Source organism: Aythya marila, assembly GCF_965140915.1.
Source record: "Aythya marila genome assembly, chromosome: 2".
Lineage (NCBI taxonomy): Eukaryota > Metazoa > Chordata > Aves > Anseriformes > Anatidae > Aythya > Aythya marila.
Window position 1 is genome coordinate 61837254 of NC_139043.1, and position 26050 is coordinate 61863303.

At 36.3% G+C, this 26050-nt stretch overlaps 1 protein-coding gene across 5 annotated transcripts in view; it reads left to right on the plus strand.

Annotated features, from left to right (window-relative positions):
* Positions 1-26050, plus strand: part of BBS9 (Bardet-Biedl syndrome 9) — a 323372-nt gene that overhangs the window by 181599 nt on the left and 115723 nt on the right. For 4 of the 5 annotated variants that reach the window (XM_082752904.1, XM_082752906.1, XM_082752905.1 and 1 more), the window contains one exon: positions 17430-17540. The exons of the other annotated variant lie outside the window; for it this stretch is intronic. In XM_082752904.1, coding sequence (XP_082609030.1) covers positions 17430-17540 — 111 coding nt within the window. The remainder of the gene's footprint in view (positions 1-17429; positions 17541-26050) is intronic. 5 annotated transcript variants of the gene reach the window in all.

Here is a 26050-nt window from a genome sequence, read left to right on the forward strand (position 1 = left end):
GTGTAAAGAAAATATTGAAATTACATTAATTCATTCATGTTTATTCCCACTGAGCACTAAGTAGGAAATATGTGACATGTAGTATTAATAGCTCTACCAAACCTTTTGCAAAAGCTGACTTTAGCAGCTGCCACAAAATGTGAAATTGAAATATATTTCCCCTACTAGTTATTTTTGTTTGAATTCTTCAAATGAGAAGAAGCTAAGAATCATGGAGAAGAGGAAAAATTCGAAGAATTTGAACATAATTTAATTACAGTTGTAATTGTACATTACAGCTGCATTTAATGCAACTCAAATACAAATAATCTAATGATAACTTTATTGCTACAACATAAGCTGCTACAGAGAGGGGTTTGTCGTGTAATCAGTGCTTAACAAATTCTGCCATTTAGCTGGTGCACAAAATAAGCCACAAGTGTTAGAGAGTTCACTGGATAAAATGAATGGTCTGCTGTAAGTACCATTTCATGTTTGAGAAAGTGCAGATGCTGCTGCAAGACATATTATATTTCCATAATCAGTGATAGATAACAAGAATTGTTTAACAATCCATATCCTTATGTGTGCACTTAAGCTATGGGCAGATCAATAAAAAAACATTAAGCTTGGTGCCAGCTAAAGATATTACACCTACAGGCTATTTGACTACACAACGGAAACTAAATCTGGATTTCAGTACCTCCATTTAGACAAATCATTATCTAGACAATGTCTTTTCCAATTCCTCGTTTAGTTCTGGATCATTTGGAATGGGAAAACCTATACTCAGTCAATGGATTTTCTTGTTTAGTATTTTTAACTTTTTTTTCCTGTTTACAAAGGAAGTATAGCGTGTTAATGTAAATGCTGTAGAGCTCCATAATAACAATAATTTAATCATTTTATTTTTTTTTTATTTAAGATTACTACCACCTGAGGTACTTCTGTGAAATGATGGTTGGTATACATAAAATATTGTGTCAGTGCATGGGAGTATTCCCAAGTAATTGGCAAGATAACACTGTATTGGCCTTTCTGGGATAATTTCATTAACAGAGTTTAGAAGTTTGCCATGCTATAACTGTTCTGTTCACTAAAGAAGGGTGGGGCACAACTGGGGCATTTCAGGTGCTGGTATTCTTTGTTAGTTCTCTTTATGCTTTACATTAACGGTGACATAAGAACCTAGCAGATGAGAAGCCAGAACGGAAATAATGTCTTCTCACCCTTTACGCCCATGTAAATTTTTTTGCAATCTTCTGTTGCAAAACAGGATAAAACTGAACACTTCCAGGATCCCATATGTGCTTTTCTGAAACTGGGTTTAAAGGAAGTCCACCGGTAGCAAAAAAATATTTCAGTTGAGTCATGCATTGTTTTAGTTTTGCTTTGGGTGCGTGTGCTTCATAAGCATATGTTGAAATAACTGTTTAGTTAAAATAAACTTTCTCAAGGCTCTCTAATCCTGTAACATATTGTCATGGACTTGTAGAGTGTTGAAGGATCTTTTGCATTTTAGATGCTGGTCTGCTTGCATAAATATTACAGAAGGAGGAAAGAATGCATTGCCCTGTAGGGAGCTGTTTGTTGAATATGAAATCATGAACAAAATTTTCGAAGTTTCAGATCAGGCCAGAATAGTAACCTTTGAAACATGAGCACTGAATCCTTAATGTAAACTTTTTCAGTCTCAACATAGGTTGCTACTGCTCTGCTTTACTTTAGATTGTAGGCATGACCAAATTAAAGCAAAGCAACAGAGAACACTTTTTTGACAGTGATATGTATTCTTGGCCTTCGGTCACTCAATGTGAGAAGTTTAATAAGCCGAGCTATATATGGAAGTTAAAAAATAAAATAATAATAATAAAAAAAGCCAAGAAAATTTCCAGTGTGTTTGTTTCAGTCATTTTGAGTAAGCAGAAGAATTAGAATGCAACAGACCTTCAGTAAGCTTTGTTACATTTTTTAATGCAAAGAAATTAGGCAGCATGATGTTTAGATTTTTCTATTTTGGAAGTTGTCTCCCATCAAACTATTCCTTGCAACGAAGGAACTCAGGTCTTACTGAGTTCCGGATGAATTTTGGTGCTGTCTCTGAGAGTAAAAGTTGATCTTGAGTGAGACAAAAGTAAAATATCAGCCAAAAACGTGCCACTGAATTTTCAAATGAAATATTTCTGATATCCAAAGATATAAAGAAGATAATATTTACTAGTGTTTTTAGTCAATTTGATTCTAAAATGTTTAGAATATCTTTAAATATTGTGCACCTTGTAGGGAATAAGAAATTGTTCATGATGTTATTAAACTGTTTTCTTAAAACATCCTGTCAAAAGAAGTCAGTATAAAAAGTCAGAGGTTTGATGGTGGCAAGATACAGTTGAATGACCTTTGGCTTATCTTTCTGTTTTTTTATTTGGACTTAATTAGTTTCCTTGAAATAATGTACAAGTAGAGAAGTATACGCAATAAGTTAGTGCTGTGGCTAAAGATTAAAGAAAGAAGAGTATGGGGAGGAACACTAATAGCACTATTTTAATCGGGAACTTCATAGGGAAAAGTTCACTGAATAGCTTAAAGCATATCCACACTTACAAATAAATAGCTTGGTTTGAGAATGGATTTAGAAAGTAAAAGTCAATTTTAAGTCATGGGTAAGGTATTAATATAATTTATAAATGAAAATGGTTGCAGTACCTAGGAATAAAATAAATGTTCAGCGTTACAAATAAGGAAAGGTTTATTTTTCTGTATTACACATTAGAAAATAATAGCATATTCGAGATAAATTGAAGATCAGGTATGTTGTTAATCAAATATAGAAAGACTTGTCTTCAGAAGTGCTGTTGTGTATAAATGCTAAATTCAAACTATGATAGTGACAACATTAGTTTTTAAGTGACAGGTTCTTATACATAAATCTCATAAATTATTTGCATTGCAATCATATAGGGAACATTGAAACCGAGATCCAGTGGTTGTTTTTCCATGTACATAAACTGATGCATTATGAAGCATGTGTATATTAAGTGATAAGATTATTGACAAGAATGTAGTTGTGACTCCACTTAGAGAAGGTACAATGCAACAATGCAAGCCTGTGAATAAAACTGTGCTGTGTCAGATAAATGAGGAAAAAATCCCAACACTTTTTGACACTTCCATTCCTTCCCAGCATTACTTCATTTTGAAGTTATGAAATGCTCTTAAAGACCCTTTGGTAAGGCCCACCCTTCCCTGGCTGTATACCCAAGAACTTTTTCTGGCTACCATATTCACCGGAAGACATTCTTTCACGAAATCCTGCATCAACAGCTTTCTCACCAGCACAAAAGCAAAGTATGTGAAATCTGTGTCTCTTATCTGTGTCTCTTTACATATGCCATATAATATACACTTGGTTGTAGTTATTGCAGAAGCATTCAAGTCACACACTTATATGGAATGGAGTGTGTCCTCCTCACTATACACATCTTAAGCTTACATGTAGGTTGCGTTACTGCAGTTATTTTTGAACTTGTGGTATGTTTAAGAACAGAGGTCTTGTTAAAGGAAGTCTTAGATGGGGCTTGAATTTTCTTGAAGGTAAGGAGCATGATCTTAGTAGGAAAGGCAGTGGATGGAAGTAAGAACACTAGGAATTCATGTTAGTTATAAGATGGTAAAATATTCTTTGTTATGTCAAATACTGGAATGTCCAGACAGGTTCCTGAATTTTCATTTTGGAGACAAAGTAAATTTGGTAAGTCTCTGAGCAACCTGGTCTAGCTGGACCTGATGTGATCAAAGATTTGGACTAAGTGGCCTCCAGAGCTCCCTTGCAACAAATTATTTGTGCATTTTACTGTTGGGTTAATTTTGAGCTAGGTGAGTTCCCAGATCTGACACATCACACAGCTTCAAGTATACCTTTGTGCCTGCATAGGGGAGGGTAATGAGGACCAAAAAATGGAATGGTAAACTGAGCTTCCTGCTTTATTGAAGACTTGGATGACTCTAGACTTGCTTCTTCTGTCCTTTTTTTCTTGAGTGCTGTGATTATGCAATGTAATCTGTAAAATTCAGTCACTTCAATTCATGCTTCTCTTCAGTTTCAGGTTTTGTCTAATATTTTTATTCACAGTTAGCCACAGTTTCTTATGGCTACCTTGAAGGCAAGGTACAGATTTCTAAATTGTTTCATTTAATTTATGCATTACAAGATTTATGTTTAGTTTGCCATAGACTTTGTTTAGCATGTACTAATGTTGTAAAAATAAAACAAAAACTTGTTTTTTTTTGGTTTTTTTTTTTTGTTTTTTTTTTTGAGAGAGAGAGGAAAGGGGTTGGGGTTACACTTATCATAGAACTGTCAATTTGTACTTTAACAGAATTCAGGGTATCCTATCACAGTTACAGAAATGATTTTTAAAATCCCTTGTCCCTGTCAGGCTAAAACATGATCCTTAAAACCCGGAGAGTCGATTTAGAGAACTAAGTAAGCATAAGACATTAAAATAGCTGATTGAGAACATCTCTGTATTCCACTTGCTCTGTCACTCTATTTATCATGTTGGACAGTAGCACAAATGTCAACCTTTTTAGAAGATGAAACAGATGTTATCCTGTGCCTTCACATATAAAAATCCACTTTATTTCAGACACAGCCTTTTGTTTTAAAAACAGACCTTGCTTTCACTAAAAAGAGGAGGTTGGATTTGAACATAGTTCCTCCTAAATATTTATTATATTATAGTGAATGTAATTCATTTGATGACATTAACCAAGTGGAGTCTTTCCTTCCTCTCTGAAAAGTTCAGTGCCAAGATTCTCCTGAGTTATTTGAGACTTTTAGGAGCATGGTTTCTCATATCTTTAAATACCATGTATTTGTTAGAAAGGTACTTAGCAGTTTTGTAAAGTCAGTTCTCTTTGGGGTGCTTCACAAAAGGAGACAAAGTTGCCTTTTTGTTTCAGAAATATGAAACTTGTGTGATGATGGTCATTCCCATTTTTATTTCCTGTGTGTCCCATTTTTATTTCCTATGTGTCAGTCTTAGATGTGCCAATAATGATTGCTTCAGGCTGTTGCACAGCAGTGAAGTACTCAGATTGTGTCTCAATATGGTGATACTAGGAATAAATTCATTTTAAAAATCAATCTCAGAGTTTTTAACATTATAAATGGTTGAACTAGCATAAGATAACACTGATTTGGTCAGTGGAGTATATGGTAAATAATATGTCATGGATATTTCTTATTCCAATATTGGACCAAAGATAGTTTATTCTGTGATTCTGTGATTTCACAGAATCACAGAATTTCTAGGTTGGAAGAGACCTCAAGATCATTGAGTCCAACCTCTGACCTAACGCTAACAGTCCCCACTAAACCATTTCCCTAAGCTCTACATCTAAACGTCTTTTGAAGACTTCCAGGGATGGTGACTCCACCACTTCCCTGGGCAGCCTGTTCCAATGCCTCACAACCCTTTCAGTAAAGAAGTTCTTCCTAACATCTAACCTAAAACTCCCCTGGCTCAACTTAAGCCCATTCCCCCTCGTCCTGTCACCAGGCACGTGGGAGAACAGACCAACCCCCACCTCGCTACAGCCTCCCTTGAGGTACCTATAGAGAGCGATAAGGTCGCCCCTGAGCCTCCTCTTCTCCAGGCTGAACAAGCCCAGCTCCCTCAGCCGCTCCTCGTAGGACTTGTTCTCCAGGCCCCTCACCAGCTTTGTCGCCCTTCTCTGCACCCGCTCCAGCACCTCGACGTCCTTCTTGTAGCGAGGGGCCCAAAACTGAACACAGTACTCGAGGTGCGGCCTCACCAGAGCTGAGTACAGGGGGATGATCACCTCCCTAGCCCTGCTGGTCACACTGTTCCTGATACAAGCCAGGATGCCGTTGGCCTTCTTGGCCACCTGAGCACACTGCTGGCTCATATTCAGCCGACTATCAACCATCACTCCCAGGTCCTTCTCTGCCTGGCAGCTCTCCAACCATTCCTCTCCCAGCCTGTAGCTCTGCTTGGGGTTATTGCGCCCCAGGTGGAGGACCCGGCACTTGGCCTTGTTGAACTTCATGCAGTTGACCTCAGCCCATCGGTGCAGCCTATCCAGATCCTCCTGCAGAGCCTTCCTACCCTCAAGCAGATCGACACACGCACCTAACTTGGTGTCATCTGCAAACTTACTGAGGGTGCACTCGATGCCCTCGTCCAGATCATCAGTGAAGGTATTAAAGAGGACCGGCCCCAGCACCGAGTCCTGGGGGACGCCACTAGTGACTGGCCTCCAACTGGACTTGACTCCATTCACCACGACTCTTTGGGCCCGGCTATCCAGCCAGTTTCTAACCCAACGAAGCGTGCGCCAGTCCAAGCCAAGAGCAGCCAGTTTCTTGAGGAGAATGCTGTGGGAGATGGTGTCAAAAGCCTTGCTGAAGTCAAGGTAGACCACATCCACAGCCTTTCCCTCGTCCACCCAGCGCGTCACTTTGTCATAGAAGGAGATCAGGTTCATCAAGCAGGACCTGCCTTTCATAAACCCATGCTGACTGGGCCTGATGGCCTGCTTGCCCTGCAAGTGCTGCGTGATGACTCTCAGGAGGATCTGCTCCATGAGCTTCCCTGGCACTGAGGTCAAACTGACAGGCCTGTAGTTTCCCGGGTCTGCCCTCCGGCCCTTCTTGTAGATGGGCGTCACATTTGCTAGCCGCCAGTCAACTGGGACCTCCCCCGATAGCCAGGACTGCTGATAAATGATGGATAGTGGCTTGGCCAGCTCCTCTGCCAGTTCTCTCAGTACCCTTGGGTGGATCCCATCCGGCCCCATCGACTTGTGCACATCTAAGTGCCGTAGCAGGTCACCAACCAGTTCTTCATGGATAGTGAGGGCCACATCCTGCTCCCCATCCCCTTCCACCAGCTCAGGGTACTGAGTATCCAGAGAACAACCGGTATTGCCGCTAAAGACTGAGGCAAAGAAGGCATTGAGCACCTCCGCCTTTTTCTCATCTCTTGTAACAAAGTTTCCCCCCGCATCCAGTAAAGGATGGAGATTCTCCTTAGTCCTCCTTTTCGTGTTGATGTATTTATAGAAACGTTTTTTGTTATCTTTAACGGCAGAAGCCAGATTGAGCTCCAGATGAGCTTTGGCCTTTCTAATTTTGTCCCTGCACAGCCTCGCTACATCCTTAAAGTCCTCCCTAGTGGCCTGCCCACTTTTCCAAAGCTTATAAACCCTCTTTTTTCTCCTAAGCTCAAGCCACAATTCTCTGTTCAGCCAGGCTGGTCTTCTTCCCCTCCAGCTCGTCTTTGGGCACGTGGGGACAGACCGTTCCTGCACCATTAAGATTTCCCTCTTGAAGAGCGCCCAGCCTTCCTGGACCCCTCTGCCCTTCAGAACCGCCTCCCAAGGGACTCCACCAACCAGTGTCCTGAGCAGCTCAAAGTCAGCCCTCCGAAAGTCCAATACAGCGGTTTTACTGGTCCCCTTCCTGGCCTCGCCAAGAATAGTGAACTCCACCATTTCGTGGTCACTCTGCCCAAGACAGCTCCCGACAATCACATCCTCCACCAGTCCTTCTCTGTTTGTGAAGAGAAGGTCTAGCGGGGCACCACCCCTGGTAGGTTCACTAACCAGCTGCATCAGGAAGCTATCTTCCACGCTCTCCAGAAACCTCCTAGACTGCTTTCTCAGGGCTGTGTTGTGCTTCCAGGATTTGATTCATTCTTAGCTCATAGTACAATTAAAAATCATAGAGTTGATCAGTAAGTAAAAATGAAACTTCTGCTAGACTAAACAAATAGAATGTAACTCAGATCTTGCATGTCATTGACAAATCCGGTATTTCGGTACTGTAGATGAGAAATTAGAAATTTACAAAACCAATGTGCTGTCTTTGATATATCTGAAAGAAATATAAGCATTTACAGCAAAGTTTGCATTTCAAGTATGGAAGGAAACCTTTTCATTATAAAAAGAACTCTATTTTTCTCTTTTTTAATGCTTTGAGCACTTATGAAGAAGTCTAGGAAATCAAAGGATTCATATGCTGTTTAGCTTGGCTAAAGAGATGTTTACTGCGTTCATTTCAAATAGTACTGAAGGATGATGCTTGTATTGATGTTTATTTCATTGAGTTGCTTATTTCCAAGTAATATTGGCGATGCAGAAAAAGAGGCTATCTCATTAGTCTCTTAAAAATGCATTTGATCACTTGTATTTAATTTCTGTAGTTGGCATTTTTGTATTTTATGGTCAGATGTCTCTCCAAATGTAAATTTAGTAAGTTTGCTTGCCAAGTACTTTTGGGAACCAAATTGTCAGAACTAGAGTTTTTAAGTGTCTTGCAATATCGCTGCTGTGTTCTTAATTAAGTAGTTACAGATAGTAGGATATTTTCAGGTTTATCTATTAGTATTCTAAACCTATTTTGTCCAGTATTCCCTGTAGCTTCTATTTGGAGGGAGTTGGGGGAAGGACAGAAAAGAAATACCCAGTTCACAAGCTCCATTTCTGCGTTACGATAAAGTAATTAAAGTTCATTCATAAATGCAGTAATTTTCCCCCACTGTTTCTGTTTAGAGGCTGTTCAAAACTCTTGCTCTCTTGGTAGTCAGAAACTTTCTAATTTGAAGTCAAAATTAATTTATGATCATTTCCCTCTTGTTTCAAGAGTGTCTTTTATTTCACCAGACACTAAGGATTTCTGTCCAATTGTATTAATGGTAAAGATCAGTCCGTTCCATTTTCAGTCCTCTTAGCTAAGCAAGACTGATCCTGTGCTCTTCATGTCTAAAAGGTAATTTATTCCTATATGATCTTAGTAACTTTCAACTGACTTTTTGCAGGTTTATTAAAGCTTTCATGAATATGGTAACGAGAATTGAGCCCAGAAAGTAGCACTACTACTTTCTCAATCTTTCTTTAGAACATTCTCTCTCAGGTGGATCTCAGCATTGCATTCATCTTTTTCAAGGTTATCACACTAGAGCCTCTTTTTCTTTCTCTTATAATCCTGTGATTACTCCGGTGGCTATCATAGCTTCTTTCATTTCCATGGCATCACCATTTCTGATAATATCAATTCTTCTCATAATATTAAAACAACTGCAGTTGGTGTTGAGATCTGATCCTGCTGGTCTGTAATTATTTTGAAGGTTTGTCTCTTAAACTACTTTACAATCCTTTTCCAAATTGACCAATTCTACAAACTACTCTTTCAGTATTCCATCACATTACTGCTGTGAAGTATTACTCTGCCACTTTAATTGTTCCTTTCTGAGTAACATATATCCTTCAGCACCCACATTTGAGTCGCAATTATTATTCCATTGTCTTCTGTTATTCGCAGTATGTATATCTCTTATCAGTAAATTTTGTTCCTGTATTTTTGCTGAAATCCATGTATTGATATACATCTCAAATACTGTTTCTTTGATTTCACTCAGTGAAATCCTAATCTGGATTAGGAATAAGACCCTCATTAACTGTTTCAAAATGATTACTGTTCAATCAAGGCTGTCAAAAATGTCCAAAATACTGTGTAGTCAGGAAACTGCTAATAATTTCATACTCATAGTTGGGGCAAAAATCCCATTCTCACTAACCTGCATCTTCCCCATTATAAATGTGTAAACAGTGCTTTTCTTAGGTCAATATGTCTGTGTGCTTACTTGAAAGGACATGGTTGTTGCTCCAAACCTGTCTCAGAAACCTTGAAGGTCTTGTAGTATGGTTGTATCACAGAATGCTTGGAAACACTCTGAACTTACAAAACTGCAAACAAACCATAAAGACACAAAGCTGTCCAACTGAAAAGGACCTGGGGGTATTCATCAATAGCCAGCTGAATATAAGACAGCCTAAGAAGGCCAACAGTTTCCTGTCTTGTATCAGAAACAGTGTGGCCAGAAGGATCAGGGAGGTGTTCGTCCCTCTGTACTCAGCTCTGGTGAGGCTGCACCTTGAGTACTGTGTTCAGTTTTAGGCCCCTCACTACAGGAGGGACATCAAAGCCCTGGAGCGTATCCAGAGAAGGCCATGAAGCTGGTGAAGGGTGTAGAGAAAAAGTCTTATGAGGAGCAGCTGAGGGAGCTGGAGTTATTTAGCCTAGAGAAAAGGAGGCTTGAGGAGACCTTATTGCTCTCTATAAGTATTTCAAAGGAGGTTGTAGTTGGGTGGGGATAGGTTTCCTCTCCCAAGCACCAAGTGATAGGACAAGAGGAAATGGCCTCCACTTATGCCAGGGGAGGTTAACATTGGATAGTAGGAAAAAATTGTTCACTGAAAAGGTTGTGAAGCATTGGAAAAGGCTGCCCGGGGAAGTGGTTGAGTCACCAGCCCTGGAAGAGTTCAAAAGATATGTAGATGTGTTTAGGGTCATGGTTTAGTGGTAGACTTGGCAGTGCTAGGTTAATGGTTGGACTTGATGACCATAGAAGTCTTTTCCAACCTAAATGATTCTGTGATTTACTCTCTTCAACTTCTGCCTGTGGGGAATGAGGATATGCTCTTCCCTCACTAATAAGACCAAATTTTGTATGTGCTTATACTTATGCGTGCAAATATATAACGTTTATGTATGCATCTGCATGCATCTTCACCGTAGAGAATGTTTCCTATATGTATTTCAGGAAAAACAGAAGTGTTTCAACTGTTAATAGGATTAAAAAGTCTAAACTGTTTAGAATTCTGAGTACTGGTAGGGTTTGATATCAAGATTACAACAGTCAAATCTAGCCTGCCTGTTTACATACACTGAAGAAAGGACAGAGACTCTATAAAGACAATATTGTGGACATTTTTACAACAAATGTGCTCTGGAGTTCCCAGTTGCTGATTTCAGCAACTGTGCAAACATTGACTTTCAGGAGTTCTCTTGGGATGTAGAAACCAGAATTGAAAGTAGAAATTAATTAAAATACACTTTAAGAAAAAAGAAAATAAGTAAGGTGTTTATGAAAGGGAACATTACCTATTCATTTTTTTTGAGGTAAGTTAGTTTAAAAACAAAAAGACTAAATGCCTAGCAACAACCTTACCACTGTGCATTACTGAAACATGAATAAAAGCTCTTCAGAGCTAGAAAAATGTCTTATTGAGAACAAAATATTTATTTCGCACATATATATACCTTCTTGTATGTATATATAATTATGTATTTATATGCCCCAAATGAATTTATATATGTATTAAGAACAAACAAACAAAAAAACAGTAATAACAAAACCCTTGCATATTCCTTCTCTTGCTCCCAGAAAAGGTAGTGTGAAATATTGTTTATTACTGAATGAAGAATGTTGTGCCCTGAAAATACGTTGGAGACAGTACATTATTCCTGCTACTACAGTATTTAAGCATTTTGAAAAAACAAACAGAACTGTATTGTTGTGCTGAATGGAAGCTGCAGTTAACAGCACACTAAATATGTGGAAAAGGACATGAGCACAAGTCAGAAACAAAATACCAGGTGTTATGTCAGGCAGTACACTCCTAAAAAATACAATGATTTTTATTGTTATGGTGTTTGTCAGGAGTGAGTCTTCCCCTTGAATAATTCTTGTTACAAGCTGATTTTTTATGCTGTTATATAAAGGCAGACGGAAATTCTTCAAGCACCACACTACTCAGTAATAATTACCTCTTCCAGCACACACCGGAACATAAAGCATATTTTTCAGCTGGTCCATGCTCATCAGATGAATAGGTAGTTGGAAGGAACAGCAGATTTGTGTGATTGAACTACAACTGCTACCATTCATCCTTTGTTCGTATTGAGAAACAGATGACTTCTGGTAGATGTTGATTGGCCTTACATAGTTTAGTGTTATTGCATTCTCCGTCCTGTGTAAGAAAAGGTACTACTGAATATTGATTTTGAATGTGTTCCTGGCTGAATGTCCAGTAACGTTTCTTTAATGAAAAAGGCTGTTAGATCTGTTTTTAGCAACGTGTTTCCCAATGCTGTTCATATGACTTGCATACCGCATGCCCTGAACCTCATTCTGGAATTATGGCCAAGACAATTTGGCCATTTAAACAGCGTAGTTGTTCCCATAAAAGGGTTGTACTGCCAAAGTATCCTGAAGTTACTAAGTAAAGATTTTACGAATTCAGGTGTGTTCAAAATATTTGAACACGCTATGAGCTCAAGTAGAAGCCACACATGATTGGTGTAAATTATTAATGTAGTATTTCTGCATTGTTCTCAATGCAAATAGTAGCAATTACAATAGCAATGCAACATATCATAGGATAAACTATTGAATTTATAATCTCAAAGTCTCATTAAGAAACATTTCAGTAACACAAGGGTGGAGCAGAACATCAGACTGGTATCTTTCTTTGTACTCCCATTGAAAATATATTTTTGTGACCTACAGTGATCTTGGGTACATCCTCAGTAACGAAAAATTTTAATTAAATTATTGTTTTACTGGAATGTAATACAGAAATGTTTCATCATTTTGTTGATTCTTGCTAAGTCAAATCAGGCACAAAGAACAACAAAGTTTTGTTGTCCATGCTATTGGGCTTGAATGCTATCTTCTGAAATCTGTAGCTGAACTAGTGAATTAGTGACTATGTTTTACCAGGAAATTCTTGAACTAAAACTGGGATGTTCTGTGAAGTGTTGTTGTGTCTTCATTTTCAGTGAGAACCATTTAAAAAAAAATCCTATCTCCTTGCATGCTGCAGGGGAAATATGCTTGCATTTCACTATTCAAATGAAGGATTCTAACAGACCCAGTCCGTGAATGGGTGTTCCCTGAACCTCATCATACTCCCAAATATGTTGTAGTGTTTTCTTCTATAGATATAGTTTTACACTCCTTCTGAGAATAAGTAGTAGAATTGATAGAAGTAATAGAACAACTGTTTTACAACTAACAATCTCTAATGTCTTGGACAGAGAAACACAACTGGGTATGGTTTTGTGTATAGTTTTGGAGTCACTATGAAACAATTTTGCTGTTTAGGTTATTTCCATTGTTACGGAGGAATTACATGGATGAAAACATTACATGTTACATGAATGAAAAAACTTATTTACAGAACTTCTGTGTTTTCTGCTCACATTTTGAATCTCTTGCTGCCAAAGACTACTCAGGAAGCATTTTTTTCTTCTTTCTGTAGCCTCTTGTAAGAGAGTTAATTTCAGAGGAAAATGGAAACTTTATGAATAGTTTAGATTGTGACAGACTGGAAGAGAAAGAGGAAACCCAAATGGTCTTTCCCTCAAAGTGCCTTTTCATTCTTTAGATGTATACTACTTTTGTTTCCTGTTTTTAAACTTTTCGAGCCATATTAAAATGTGTAAAAACACGGTGATAGGAACCTGTAGGAAAACTGTCAGTACTTAATTTTTTTTTGGTGTGTATTATGTTTATATTTCCTTTGGGTGTGGGTGTCTTTTTCCAACTTAAGAACCAAATGTGTTACAAAAACAGATGTAGTGAAAATAAACAAGAGAAGTCTCATTTCCTTTGGTGAACAAAGTTCACAATTAGCTTGAGTGTAATTTTATGCATGTTGTACCCTATCAAACAGTTCTGACCACAGCTTGCTTCTTGGATTTATCACAACTGATAAAATATCTGTGATGTCTGAGAATAATTTAGCTACACAGAAAGGAGGGAAAGAGTGGGTCAAATGTAATAACATATTCTACATGTTATTCCTGCCAACAATTAATGGGGAAATTCATTTTATGAAGCACTGTTTACAGACTGACATCTGGAGAACTTCTCAACTTGGATCTTTTCCAGTCTGTAGATTTATTCCTGCCTCTTTTTTCCTTAAATATTTTACTTTTCTGCTTTGTACCATTCACTTACTTATCAATGAATATGAATGATTCTGTTGTTGTGACTCCTTCTAGGACTCTAGATGGGTAAAAATTTTAAATGCTTTCTAAAATAGACATTTGGTGGATACCTTCTGAAATTTATACAAAGATATAAATTCAAAGATTTTTTTTTTTTTCTGATTTAAATTAAGAATTCTGTTAAACTCTAACCAGAGAAGGTAGAAGAGATACCCACAGTAGAACCCCTGCAGTATGATGTTAGAAAAAGCTTAGAGTCTGAAGAAAAGAGTTTCTTTTCAGGCTATTGTTATGTATCAATCTGAATTATAAAGTATTTTTGAATTACAAAATCCTGGACTACTGTGATGTAAATCTTATATTTGCTGGAGCATATTTGTTCCTTATTCAGTTTCCTTTCTAGCCTAGTGAAAGTTTACCACTTTCTTTAGTGCAAGTTTTGGCTCTTAGAGCGTTGCGATTGTCCTATTATGGTTCCCACCCCTCCTTTCCTTTGGGAAATCATAGCATGTTGTGAAGGGTGTCCATTTTTATCATGTGGGTGGGTTACCTGTGTTGACTGGAACAAGACAATGGAATTCACCATTGGTTACATTGGAAGAAGCAGATACCACTTACAATTTTTTCTACAGGTTGATGTGGATGAGAGTCCAGACATTCTACCTCACCTTAGGTATGGGAGCAATCTAAGGGATGTAGTTCAGCAGATTCAGTTCTTTCTTCAGTAAGAAAGTAATGCTGGTATTGGAAGATAAAGACAACAAAAGGAGTGGCATGGCAGTCTCGATCATGTAAACAACATTGCCTTGAAACAGTAAAAACATAACTATTGTATTGCTTTCTTGTTTGGTCATTCATGTAAATAATTTTTGGAGTGAGAGTTCTGTGTAAAATCCAGATCCACTGAGAACATCGCGCTCAGCATATTGACTAAAGCTCTGAAACATCAGCATTTTAAAAACAATTAACATGTAACAGTTATACGTATCCTTGCATAAATAAGAAATAATTGCTACTCATAATATTGAAATGATGATAGTTCTGCTCTGTGTATTCTGTGTGGACTTTCTTTTTATGTGAAATAGTTTATCAATGGTAATGTTTCACTCCTGACTATTCTCTGTCAAGAAATTAAAGTTATGGAAAAAATGAATTTTGCTTTTAACCTTAGTACATTCTGATAGTATCTGTTGACATGATTTACTTGTAACAAATCTCTCACATCAAAATTAAGAGCAGGAAGTTTTGCTTCCTTTCAGCAAGCAGTGTGTTGTAACTAAGGGCAAACAGACCTTTTCCGACTCTTACTCAGTTACTATCAGCATTGATGACTAATGAAATATTTTGGCATCAAAAGCCATCAATTCTCAAGGCTGTATATGTTACAGAATTTCAGGCTTTAGAATGAACCTTGTAAAAAATTTTATTTCCACAATATCAATTTGGTAGATGCTGACTAACTGGGTGAGTTTTCACTCATAGTGTTAGAAAATGTTATAAGACCTTTTAAAATCTATGGTACCATTCTTAATAGTTCTTTTGTGCAAGAAACCTTAATTCTGTATCCTGTCTTTAGATATTTCTGTTTAATAGGGTAGATTTTATCTGAGGAATAAGAATGAAAAAAGACTTTTAAAGCAGTGGTTTCCATTTCATCAGATCTCAGTTTACATTTTACTCACAATTTGCAAATTGGAGCAGAAGTATTAGTTTGCTAATATTTATTTTCATTTAGGGTGTAGGTTTGTTTATATTTAATGCAATGTCAGACATTGCTCCGACGTTGAAGTATTTTAATATGAAGACATTTTCCTCATTTCCCATTTTCTCCTTCAGTTTCAATATCAGGAACCCTAAATATCTGAAGTTGTCGTGGGTCGTATGAGTCTGCACATTGTTGACACATTCACTCCTAACATTCCTTTCTAACAGAAAAGATTTGCTTTCTCTAAATCAAACACAAACCCTTAATATATATTATACTTTCTGTCAGAGTGTATCTGGAATATAGTTATATATATATATATTATATATATATACACACACACAACATATATATTAGTGTATATATGATATATATATATGCTGCAGCTCTCCTACTTGAGGAAGCAATATCATTTTTTTCCAAATGTTTTATAATGTACTTTTTAAGGAGAGAACAGCCTATGCTGCTGCAAATTGGATACACTGGTTATGGGGCTTGGAGTATAACACTTCTTTTCAAAATTTCAATATTTTCAACATTTCTTTTCAAAAACTGTGACACGAAGGAGAAAAGTCTGTGTTCTCCATTGGGACTTTATGCTGTTTGTAAACGTGCTTTCGGAATACGGTAGATAAGTACATGTGCTTGTTTGCTTGAGAGTGGTGATCCGGGGAGGACTGTGAAAAAGATATGCCAGCTTAGGTCCTGGACCAAATAAATATTTAAATAAGAGCTAAATTTGAAAGCAGGTGAACCTTTCCCTGTAGTCAAGAACCTAGCGTCTAGTGCACCCTATTGAGTTTCTGATCAAATGTTAATTTAAAATAACTGGGCAGCATTTCAGGCTTTAGCAAGAACTGCCCAGAATAGTAAAAGAAAAGATCTAGAAACATGAATTATTTGGTAAACATATTGGGTGAAAAAGGTAACATACAAGCAGGACTAAAAAGCTAGTGTTTTAAAATGTTCCTCCCTGCTTTGAAATCTTAGATCTGACAAAAGCTACTAATTGTTAGCCACAGAAAAGCTTACAAATGTGACAAGCTTAGCATTCAAACTGTGTAATACATTATATTGTTAGCAATACAGTCATTGTAAGGCAATGGCTTTTGCTGTGGAACAGGGGCACTTTCTCCCAAGTCCTGGTCACAGCCCTTTTGAAATATTATTTATTAATCTACTCCATTGCACACTACTGCAGCTGTCTTAGAGTGGTGCTACTGCTAGATTGTCCCCCTTTCCATATTTTAAACATAAATGTTTAAACATGCTTGAAGAGAATGCTCCTAGTCATTGTGTTCTCTAGTGAAGTAAAAAAAGCAATATAGAAAATACAAAGAATCCATTATACCATGTATCCTAAGATCACATGATGGTAAGGCATTGCCAGTACAGTGAAAGTGTCCATGTTTGCCTATCTCTAGCACTAATTAAAAATACTGTATTTAATTATCCATCCAAAAAATATCATCATATGTCATTCTCTGTGTCAAGCTAACGGTCTTCATAAGGTTTGTTGACTTTGTACAGTTATTTCATTCACATGTAGCTACTTTTATTACAAATCTAGTTCCCTGTAATCTGATCTTTAACACAAACCATGCTATTTCCAGTTTTTATGTGTAACCAGTTTTAAATATTCTATGGGCTAGATACACTGAAACTTTTTTTAAACCAAAGTAGGTAGTAGAAAGAAGTCATTAAGGCATAGTCAGAGTTCTGAACAATGGTAACAGTTTTCTTTCACTTCACTGATTTTTTATTTTTTATTTTTAATATTATTTTTAAATTGAGGTTATTTGGGTTTTATATGTTCTTGGGATTTCATGTCAGTTAGTCTATCACCTCTTTTCCTTAATTGTGCGTTAGTGAATTCGTTTTGTTACATAAACACCACATTATGGCTCTTCCCTTTTCTGCTAGGTGGCTGTTCTACAATTCCAGAGTCTGACTTGGAGGAAAGAGTAGTTGTACCGGGCTCCACAGCAACATTTACCAATCACAAGCATGCTGCAAAGCAGAAATCCAAGCCTGGTAAGAAAAGGAAAATTACTTTGTTTTACTTGGATGATGCATAGCTCTTTTCAGAATGCTTGTGGACCTGTGAAACAAACAGCATACATTTCAGGCTTTCTTAGTATCACTTTCAAATTTTCTCATCTTAATACTAAAATATATAGGATCTGATTTTATTCGGCTACTTCTGTCAAGAGGTAAATTGTAGAAATCAGTCTTAGAATTAAAACACTATACAGTTGAAAGGTTTTGTGTCATGTAATGAATGAGACTCTTGAAAATTTTATTCACAACCTCTTCCACATGAGCAGAATGAAATTGAGGAATGTTTTCTGCAATAAAAGGATTTTTTTTTCTGCAGTATGGCAGGTTAGACTTTGTGCCAACTGATTAAAATATAGTCATTACTTATCTTTTGTGGGAAGACCTCCTAGAATTTCAGGAAAATATTATTGGATATAATAAAATAAAATTATACTGGCTGTAAAATATGCTGCATATGGTGACGACACATTTTCTGGAAAGACTTCATGCTGCCGGGAACTGTGATATAGTGTTAACATATTTTAAAAGCAATACTGTGAAGTAGTGCATTACAATTTAATAAAGTGCCTGGTAAGCTCTCAGACTTGAGACAATGTCCCATTCTGTTTACTAAGTTGTACCTTAACTTCCCCCCCCCCCCCCCCCCATTGTTTATTATGTCTTTATCAAATATTTAATTTTAAACATATTTCAATGTTCATATATCAGATATGTTCACTATAGATGGGTTTTGAAGTCAGGCTAAGAAGAATAGAAGAAATATAGAGGTTGTAACCATCAATATTCAGAAATAGAAGGTTAAAAAGTCCTGACACATCTGCAGAAAGCCGTTAATTATTTGTTTGTAAGCCATCCAACTTCTTGTTTGCCTGGCCAACTCTTACACAGACAGTCATAGAGTGCGAACGTATAGTTAATTGCAATAGCAGAATTTGTCTTTGTGAATTTTAAAGTGAATTTTAATAGTGGCCAGGGAAGAAAGATACATATTAGAGCAATGTGTAACAATTGTCACAATTTAACTTGAAACTCCAAAGTGAGCATCTGCTCACTAAAACAATGTGAAAAATCCACTGAAGCCCTACAGCTTGGACTTTTCCCAAGTGCTTATTACTTGCACTCCTCAGGGACTTTAGGTCAGAATAAGAAGGGAATCTGTCAAAGTTGACATAAGTATTGTTTAACTTTTGTCATATAGATATATTAAGTGCCCTCCTAGTAAGTATATTGTCTCCCTTATGTAGGATACAATACTGATAAAATTCCAGCTTCTGGCAACTGTACCGATAAATCAGGAGCATGTAGCAGGCAATCCCCTTGTTTGATGCTCCATTCTTCTGATCAAGCATGTGGTTGGTAATTTAGAGAATGCATTTCAGTGTTCTTCAGGAGATAATACTCTGCGTGTAAATAACCTGATGGCTGAAAATCTATAATGAGAGGAAAAGTGCAAAGATATATGAATGAATTCCAGAAACAGAGGCATTGGGAGGGATTGCATATCCTACTATTAATTTTAGCCCATGTAAGTCTTAGTCTCAGAAAATTGAGACTTGCATCACATAACTGGCTGTTGTTGCTTTGTAGCTTTCTATAAATGGCAGAATGAAAAATTCTGAAAACTTTAAATAAGTCTTTAGGTTTATAGACGTGTTATACCAATGAATTTAATTCATTCACAGTAAAAATTGACTGGCATCTGCCAGTTAGTGCTGCAATACAGAGAGAGCCTAGAATATCTGCCACTGAGCTGTCTGGAAATTCTAATTGCTACAAGTTTAAGAGCCAAGGGAGCTACTTAAACCATAAGGTAACACCAGGCATGAAATCACAGCATTTCAGTGTTTTCTGTACATGATATTTTTGGCCTGAGTTCTTGTTCAGAGAACACTAGCAACTGCAGCAAGAGCATGGTGAGTATGCTGAGCCCTCAAAGGATATTTGTTATCTTCTGTATTTTTGTTTTTATTTTTATTTTTATTTTTGACTTTGCATTTAATTTAGCTATGACAAATCCACAAGAGAAAAGCAAAAGGGAGAAAGTAGACTTAAAATTCTTTTTTTTTTTTTTTTTTTTTCTTCATAGATCTTCCTTCATTTCCTGAGGGAGTTCAGATTTTATAAAATTATGTGTTATTTATTAAATATTTATAAAATTATTTATTATTTGTTATAAAATGAGAGGTTTTGTTTTCTTTTTGTAGATGGTATTTGATACTCATACCTCTCGCTATAGAGGTAGTTTAACTGCAGTGAAGAATTAATACTGGCTTCAGACAGATTTCTGCATTTAGCTGATGTTTTCCATAGGGCCATGTCAGGTCAACTGATATGCTATGTGTGGATGTGGGCACAACGGTTGATACCCCTGAGTAGGGAACATGAAAAGAAACATATCTAAGTAACGGGCTTGCATTCACAGAGGAAGATGGAAATCAAAGGAATAAAATGAGCTAATTATTAGAATATTCCAAAGAATATTCTAATAGTGGACTTCCATCTATCAAAACAGTGAAAAGTGTAGTTATGTACTTGCGCCATGTGCTGCCAGACCAAATCGTAGCAACAGTGTTTTGTACAGGTTAAAGTCCATTTATAGTTATATACAATGTAGTGCAAAAAAAGCAGTAGTGTAGTTGCTATAATAGGATCACTTCTACATCAGAAAAAGGGATAAACTCTGTTTTTCCCACTGATATAGAATTCTAGATTATGGCAAATGGAAACAGTTCTCTGTAGCAGTAGAAGAAAACAGAACAAAGCATATTATCTACTGAAAAGAACCATAACATTTGACTTGCAAATATCTCAGCAGGAAGCTCTGGGAGTGCTTCATAGAGAAAAGGAGAAACAAGAATTCTCCCTGAGGTGCGTGCTGTACTAGGACTTCTTGGTTATAGTTAAATTGCTTGTGAGTTTAAATCTGCTGAAGAGAAGTGCTATTAAGGAGGTTGGAACACAGGAAAAATGTGCTAAAGAGAAAACATCAAGAGCAAGAGGAGTCCTGAATTATAGGCCAGACTGTGGGCTCCCTATCAGTATATTTACATTATTACTGCTGTGATGTCTGCTTGCCTGGACAGTGTTTGTCTAGTCTTGAGCTAGCTAACTCCATTGTTGCTAGCAAACTGCCCATGATAGTATGGCATTGAACCCTGGCCGTAGAACTTAACAAAACTCTAAATAAATACCCTTATATAATACACCATTTAGTTTGCATTGAACTCTTGCTGCTAATAAATACTTGAGCTTGCCAATCTGTTGCTAAAGAGATTGTGTATGGTGTACAGAGATGGGTGCCAGTCACTGCATTGAATGCTAGTATGCTCTTTGGACGTGCTGAGAATTTTTAAGAACATTTTTAATTTTATGAAACAATGTAGACCTAGCAAAGAGGTCACAGCCTTAAATGTGTTGTGAGAGCTATTTAAAGATCTTTAGGGACTAAGACCTCGAAGACCATGCTGTGTTATGAGTATGCCGTAGGGTAGCATTTGGTCACAGATTTGCATGTCATCTAGTACAAAATATTACATTGAGACTTTCCATGCAACTGCTATACATGTCAATGAGTTGGAATGGATACCTAGGACAGCCAAAGATGAAATCTAGCAGTCATGATGCAAGTCTTTGCAAGGATAGAATGAATGATTCTGGCCAATCATGGAATCTCTTTGGAGAGGAAATTAATGGCAGTATGGTGTTTCATTTTTACTGCTGACATAGTTCATGCTGATTTCTATTTTGTTTTTTTCCTAATCCACGTGTGTTGTGACTCCATACTAAAGAATGGGATCAGGTTTATAATATTTGGGAATGAGTACTATTATTACATATGATGACCTCTACTGCAATCAGAAGTACAAATACAGTGATTGTAGACTATCTTTCGTGCAGGTCCTGTGGGTTTCCTTTCTGTTTGTTATGCCGTTCCTGCTGTCTTCCATTTTCTTCTTTACAAGTTACAGGTTCATACTGAAGTTGCAGTTATCTTGATAGAGTGAGTAGTTTTGTTTCAATGAGAAGTTTTCATATGCTTTAGAATGTAACAGTTAAGCAGAATTCAGAAAATCTCTTTCTCAGGTTCTTAAATATTTCTGAGAGAGATGGAAACGTAGCTTGTAGGAAATAAGGAAGTTCTTGTATGTGACAGCTTTTTAGAGGCTCTCTAGTGCATGTGGTGAACATGCTAAAAAATATATATTTTTTTTTTATCCCTGAGAAATTAAACTGTTAGATGGAGATCTTTTGGATGAAATAAGTGCAATTGTATTTATCAGGATGTATCCATTAAATTAAGTGTTCTGTATTCCTCGTATGCTACTTGTGCCCGCTACTTAGTATGTAAGAATTACCATATTTTTTTAACCTATATTACTAGTCAATATTTTAGGCATAATGGATCCAGTTGCACTTTTATGAGTAAGGAGTTTCATGCTGGTAAATCATGAGTACCTCTACCTCCACTAAGTTGTAGGAAAATGAGATGAACAATTAGTATGAATCAGAGACTGGGGTGATTTTTATTTTTATTTATTTACTTTTTTTTTTTTTTTTTTTTTTTTTTTTTTTGCGGACCAATAGCTCAGATTGCTTTGCAGTTTACTTAGTTGTTCGGGATTTTACAACACTGGGAGTCAGATTTGTCAAGTTTCATGTCATGCAGCTGTTGGAATTTTCACAACATGTAAGACTTGATTTTCCTGGCAGAATTTTTCACCATGATCCTGTAAATCTATCCTGCCAATGATCTATCTAAACTAAGAAAGTTTTAAATATTTATGGGAAATATTTGCCTAACTTTGCCATGATAATTCACAATAATGATTGGCTTTCTGAGAAAGCAACAAAGACCATGGGCTGGTATTTATATTTATTGTTTAAATACAAATATTTCAGAGAAGCTATTCATGAGACCAAAGCTTTGGCATTTGCACTCGCTACTGTGCTACCACTGTTTTCAGTTAAATTCTTTGTATTTTGGTGTCATGCAAATATTTAGATGACTTAAAGATTAAATTTCAAAGTACTCTTCTTGTATGATTATATTTAGTAAAGTAAATATACTTTCATATTTTAATACTCATTGCATCTAAGACCCAAAACGCCTCAGCATTTTTAGTTATATATTGTAATAGATTTTAACTGTCTTTAATTTAAAGCATCTGGCTTATTGCTTTAGATTAAATACACAGACAGCTATACAGAAATGATTGTGAGGTTGAGCTATAAACTCCAGTAAAACCACATACTGAGCCAAATTTTCAAAACATCCTCCAAAGTTTCACCCAGACATTGCACAGCTGCACATCTTTTCCTACAAGTTTTATTTATTGTATTTTATTTGTTATTTTATATGTTACTTTATCTAGATAGCTGTATGACAATGTTTATGTAGATGCTGTGAGTGCAGTTTAAGAGGATCTTTCAATGTTAGCTTTCTAATCAAAGATTGCTGACATTATTGTGCCTAGACAATTTCAGGAACCGTTAGATGATTCCAGCCCACGAAGATAGATAGTTACTACAACCTTGTATAAAAAAAAAAATCTTTTTAATAAAGAAGATTGGAAACATTTTTCTTTAAAGGGTACAGTGGCACATTTAAAATTTAGGTATATGCTTAATTTTTTCTTATAAATCATGATTTATATGAATACACAAGTGTGTGAAACTGCAATATACAGAGTAACTCGTCACAAAATAATGTAATTATAAGATAAAGTGTTACGATAGGGTTTCCTTTGTTTGATTTTAGAAAGGAATATTCTTAAACATTTGGCTTAGCACAAACAACTAAAAAGCTTTTGGATAAAATTTGTTGCCAACTTCTACTGAGTCTATCTATTTTTATATTGTACCTTTCTTATTATTGTCGTTTACCTACACAAACAAGCAGAGAGACATCCTTGAATTTGTTTTGGAAGGTGTTGAAGTGTTGTAAAAAAATCTATAAGAAGAGGTTTATTAAAATTTCTATTTGCTCTAGATCAGACATTGATACATAGAACTAATAACTACAGTAAATTTTCAAAGTACACAAGTAAGATCCAGGTGGCCTTACTACTGTTATTGCAATTATCATCAAGTTTGCTACACTGGTAGTTGTTTGGATACTGATATTCCTGCCAACTACCGCAAAAGTGTTTTCGATGTAATGTAGCCAAGCAATTAACTTTTTCAGGTTACACAGTATAATAGGACAGAAATCAATCGTATTTTTAATGGTAACATGCATCAGAAGAGAAATGTTTAAATTAAGCTAAAGATTATTTTGGGAAAATGTACATGCTGTCTGGAATAGAATGTCATACCTATAACGAACTTTCAAAACTGAGTGTATGAATCAGAATTATTCTCAATGCAGATTTCTCAGCTCTCCATGGCTACGGTTTTGAATCAACATTTTCTGAAGCTTGGCTACTCTGGACTTATGACAAAATTAGTAAGAACAGGTTTGATTTCAGAAGTTTTTTTTTTTTTTTTTTAAATTGTTGAAGGACCAACTAGTGGGATTTATCTGAAGTTAGAAGGAGTAACTGTGCCTTTGACAGTTTGAGTTTGGTTTCAAGCCTTTTGGCAGTTGAGTTGCAACACAATATTTTGTCCTTGAGCTAATAAAAAGTCTCGAGTCAGAAACAAATCTGGCATAAAATACTGAACCTTATGATGGCTGCAGGTTAAGTGAAAGCTTCTTCAAGACCTAACCTTATTAGAAGTCCACTTATGTATTTCCCACTGATATACTGTGGTACTGTGAGACTAGATCCTTTGTTTCTTTCTTTATGACATTATCATCTGAAATAAAAGATACTAGTAGCCTGCAGCTGGGCCCATCTAATACTTTAAAACTGCTAAGCTAATTGTTTCCACAAGAAAAGGTGCAAAGAAAATGACTGGGCTACAAAAAGCCTATTTTCCTGGAAAGAGTTGAAGAGATTTATGGAAGTTTTCTTTTCCACAGAGTCTGTTTTTCTAAAGAGCACTACAGTTCAAGAGATTAATGTGAGAATTCCTTCATTAAGTCAATACCAAATGAAGTGCCGTTTCCCCTTTAGTAGTAGATTGTATATACATCTTTTGTGAAATGTGATATAATGCATGGGAAAGTAACAAGTCTTTATGTTCTAATATTTGCAGATTCAAATACACTATATCAGGTATTATCCATATTTCTGCAGTGGGTAAAAAGATCATCTCTAAGGTTGTGGTAGTGTTTTACAAAACATTTCCTTTCAAAGGTTTACAAAAAAGACTGACTAATTCCAGTTTGTTTCATGACTGTCAATGAAACAAAGAACCAAGGGGTACCTTATACTTTGTTTCGTGGGATGTCCCAGAAATTGCTGAGATCACAGTACACTTTTATGATTTGAGAACTCCAAGACATTCTTAGAATTACTAGCAAACAGTTGCTATTGCTGCAGTTAAGGGAGCGGGAGTGATACAGTACTGTATCCTCAGCTTTTTGGGAGTCTATGAAAAGACTTTCCTTATTTTTATCAGGTTCTGAACATGAGAATTACTGATGGACAGTAGAAGGTAAGGAACATGTAACAAAACATAGGTTGATAAGAAAGGGTGGGCTAAATATGGAAAATGAAAACTATAACCAAATACATTGTTAAGAGTTCTGAATGGATCTTATATCTAAGAAAAATGAATCATAGCACAGTGGAAGAAATTAAAACAAGAGAACTTTAAAAGCTTTTTATATGACTAAATGGTGTTCTTTATACTTCTTGGCAGTTATCCTAAATGACTAAGCTTAAGAGAAGTAGGTGCTTGTCTGTCACCAGGATTCATTCACTCTGCCTTCCTCTGCCATTGAAGATGGGCAGGACAGAAAGCAGTCTAATCACTCTTTTCTGTTTGTTACTGCTTACTTTTCCTCAGTAGTGGTGAAAGTTAATGGTCTGTTTTCCTTGCTGATATTTACAAGATTTCTTGTAATGTTTTTGTTTCTCCATGCCAGTTATTTTCTCCATCATATCAAGTGCACAGTGCAAATACGTCCAGCACTTTGTTTCTGGTAGGTATGAACTGCTGGCTGTTGTTTTCTCTAATCTACCAGTATGGTGAGATCTTTTCACCGAATACTCAGTAAAATTTGTTTCTCAAGGCATCTATTTTCTCACATAATGCTTTACTGACTCTTATAAACAATTTTTTGGATCTATTTTTTTTTAAACTGAAAAATCATCATTTTGCTCAGAACAGGCATAACTTTGCATTGTGTATGTTGTTTAGTTTAGTCTATTATTCCACACTTTAGTTCTTTTATCAGATCGTTATTGGCTTGCAAGATTGTACGTAGGTATCTATGCCACTTTCTTTACATTGTAGAGGTGTCTATAAAAATTAGTTTGCTAATGATTATTTACATTTGTATTTGATGTTAATGGTATTACTCTTTGAGAAATATAAAAAATCCAAGCTGTTCTGGTTTCTAACAAGGTATTATATAAAAAAAAAAAAAAAAA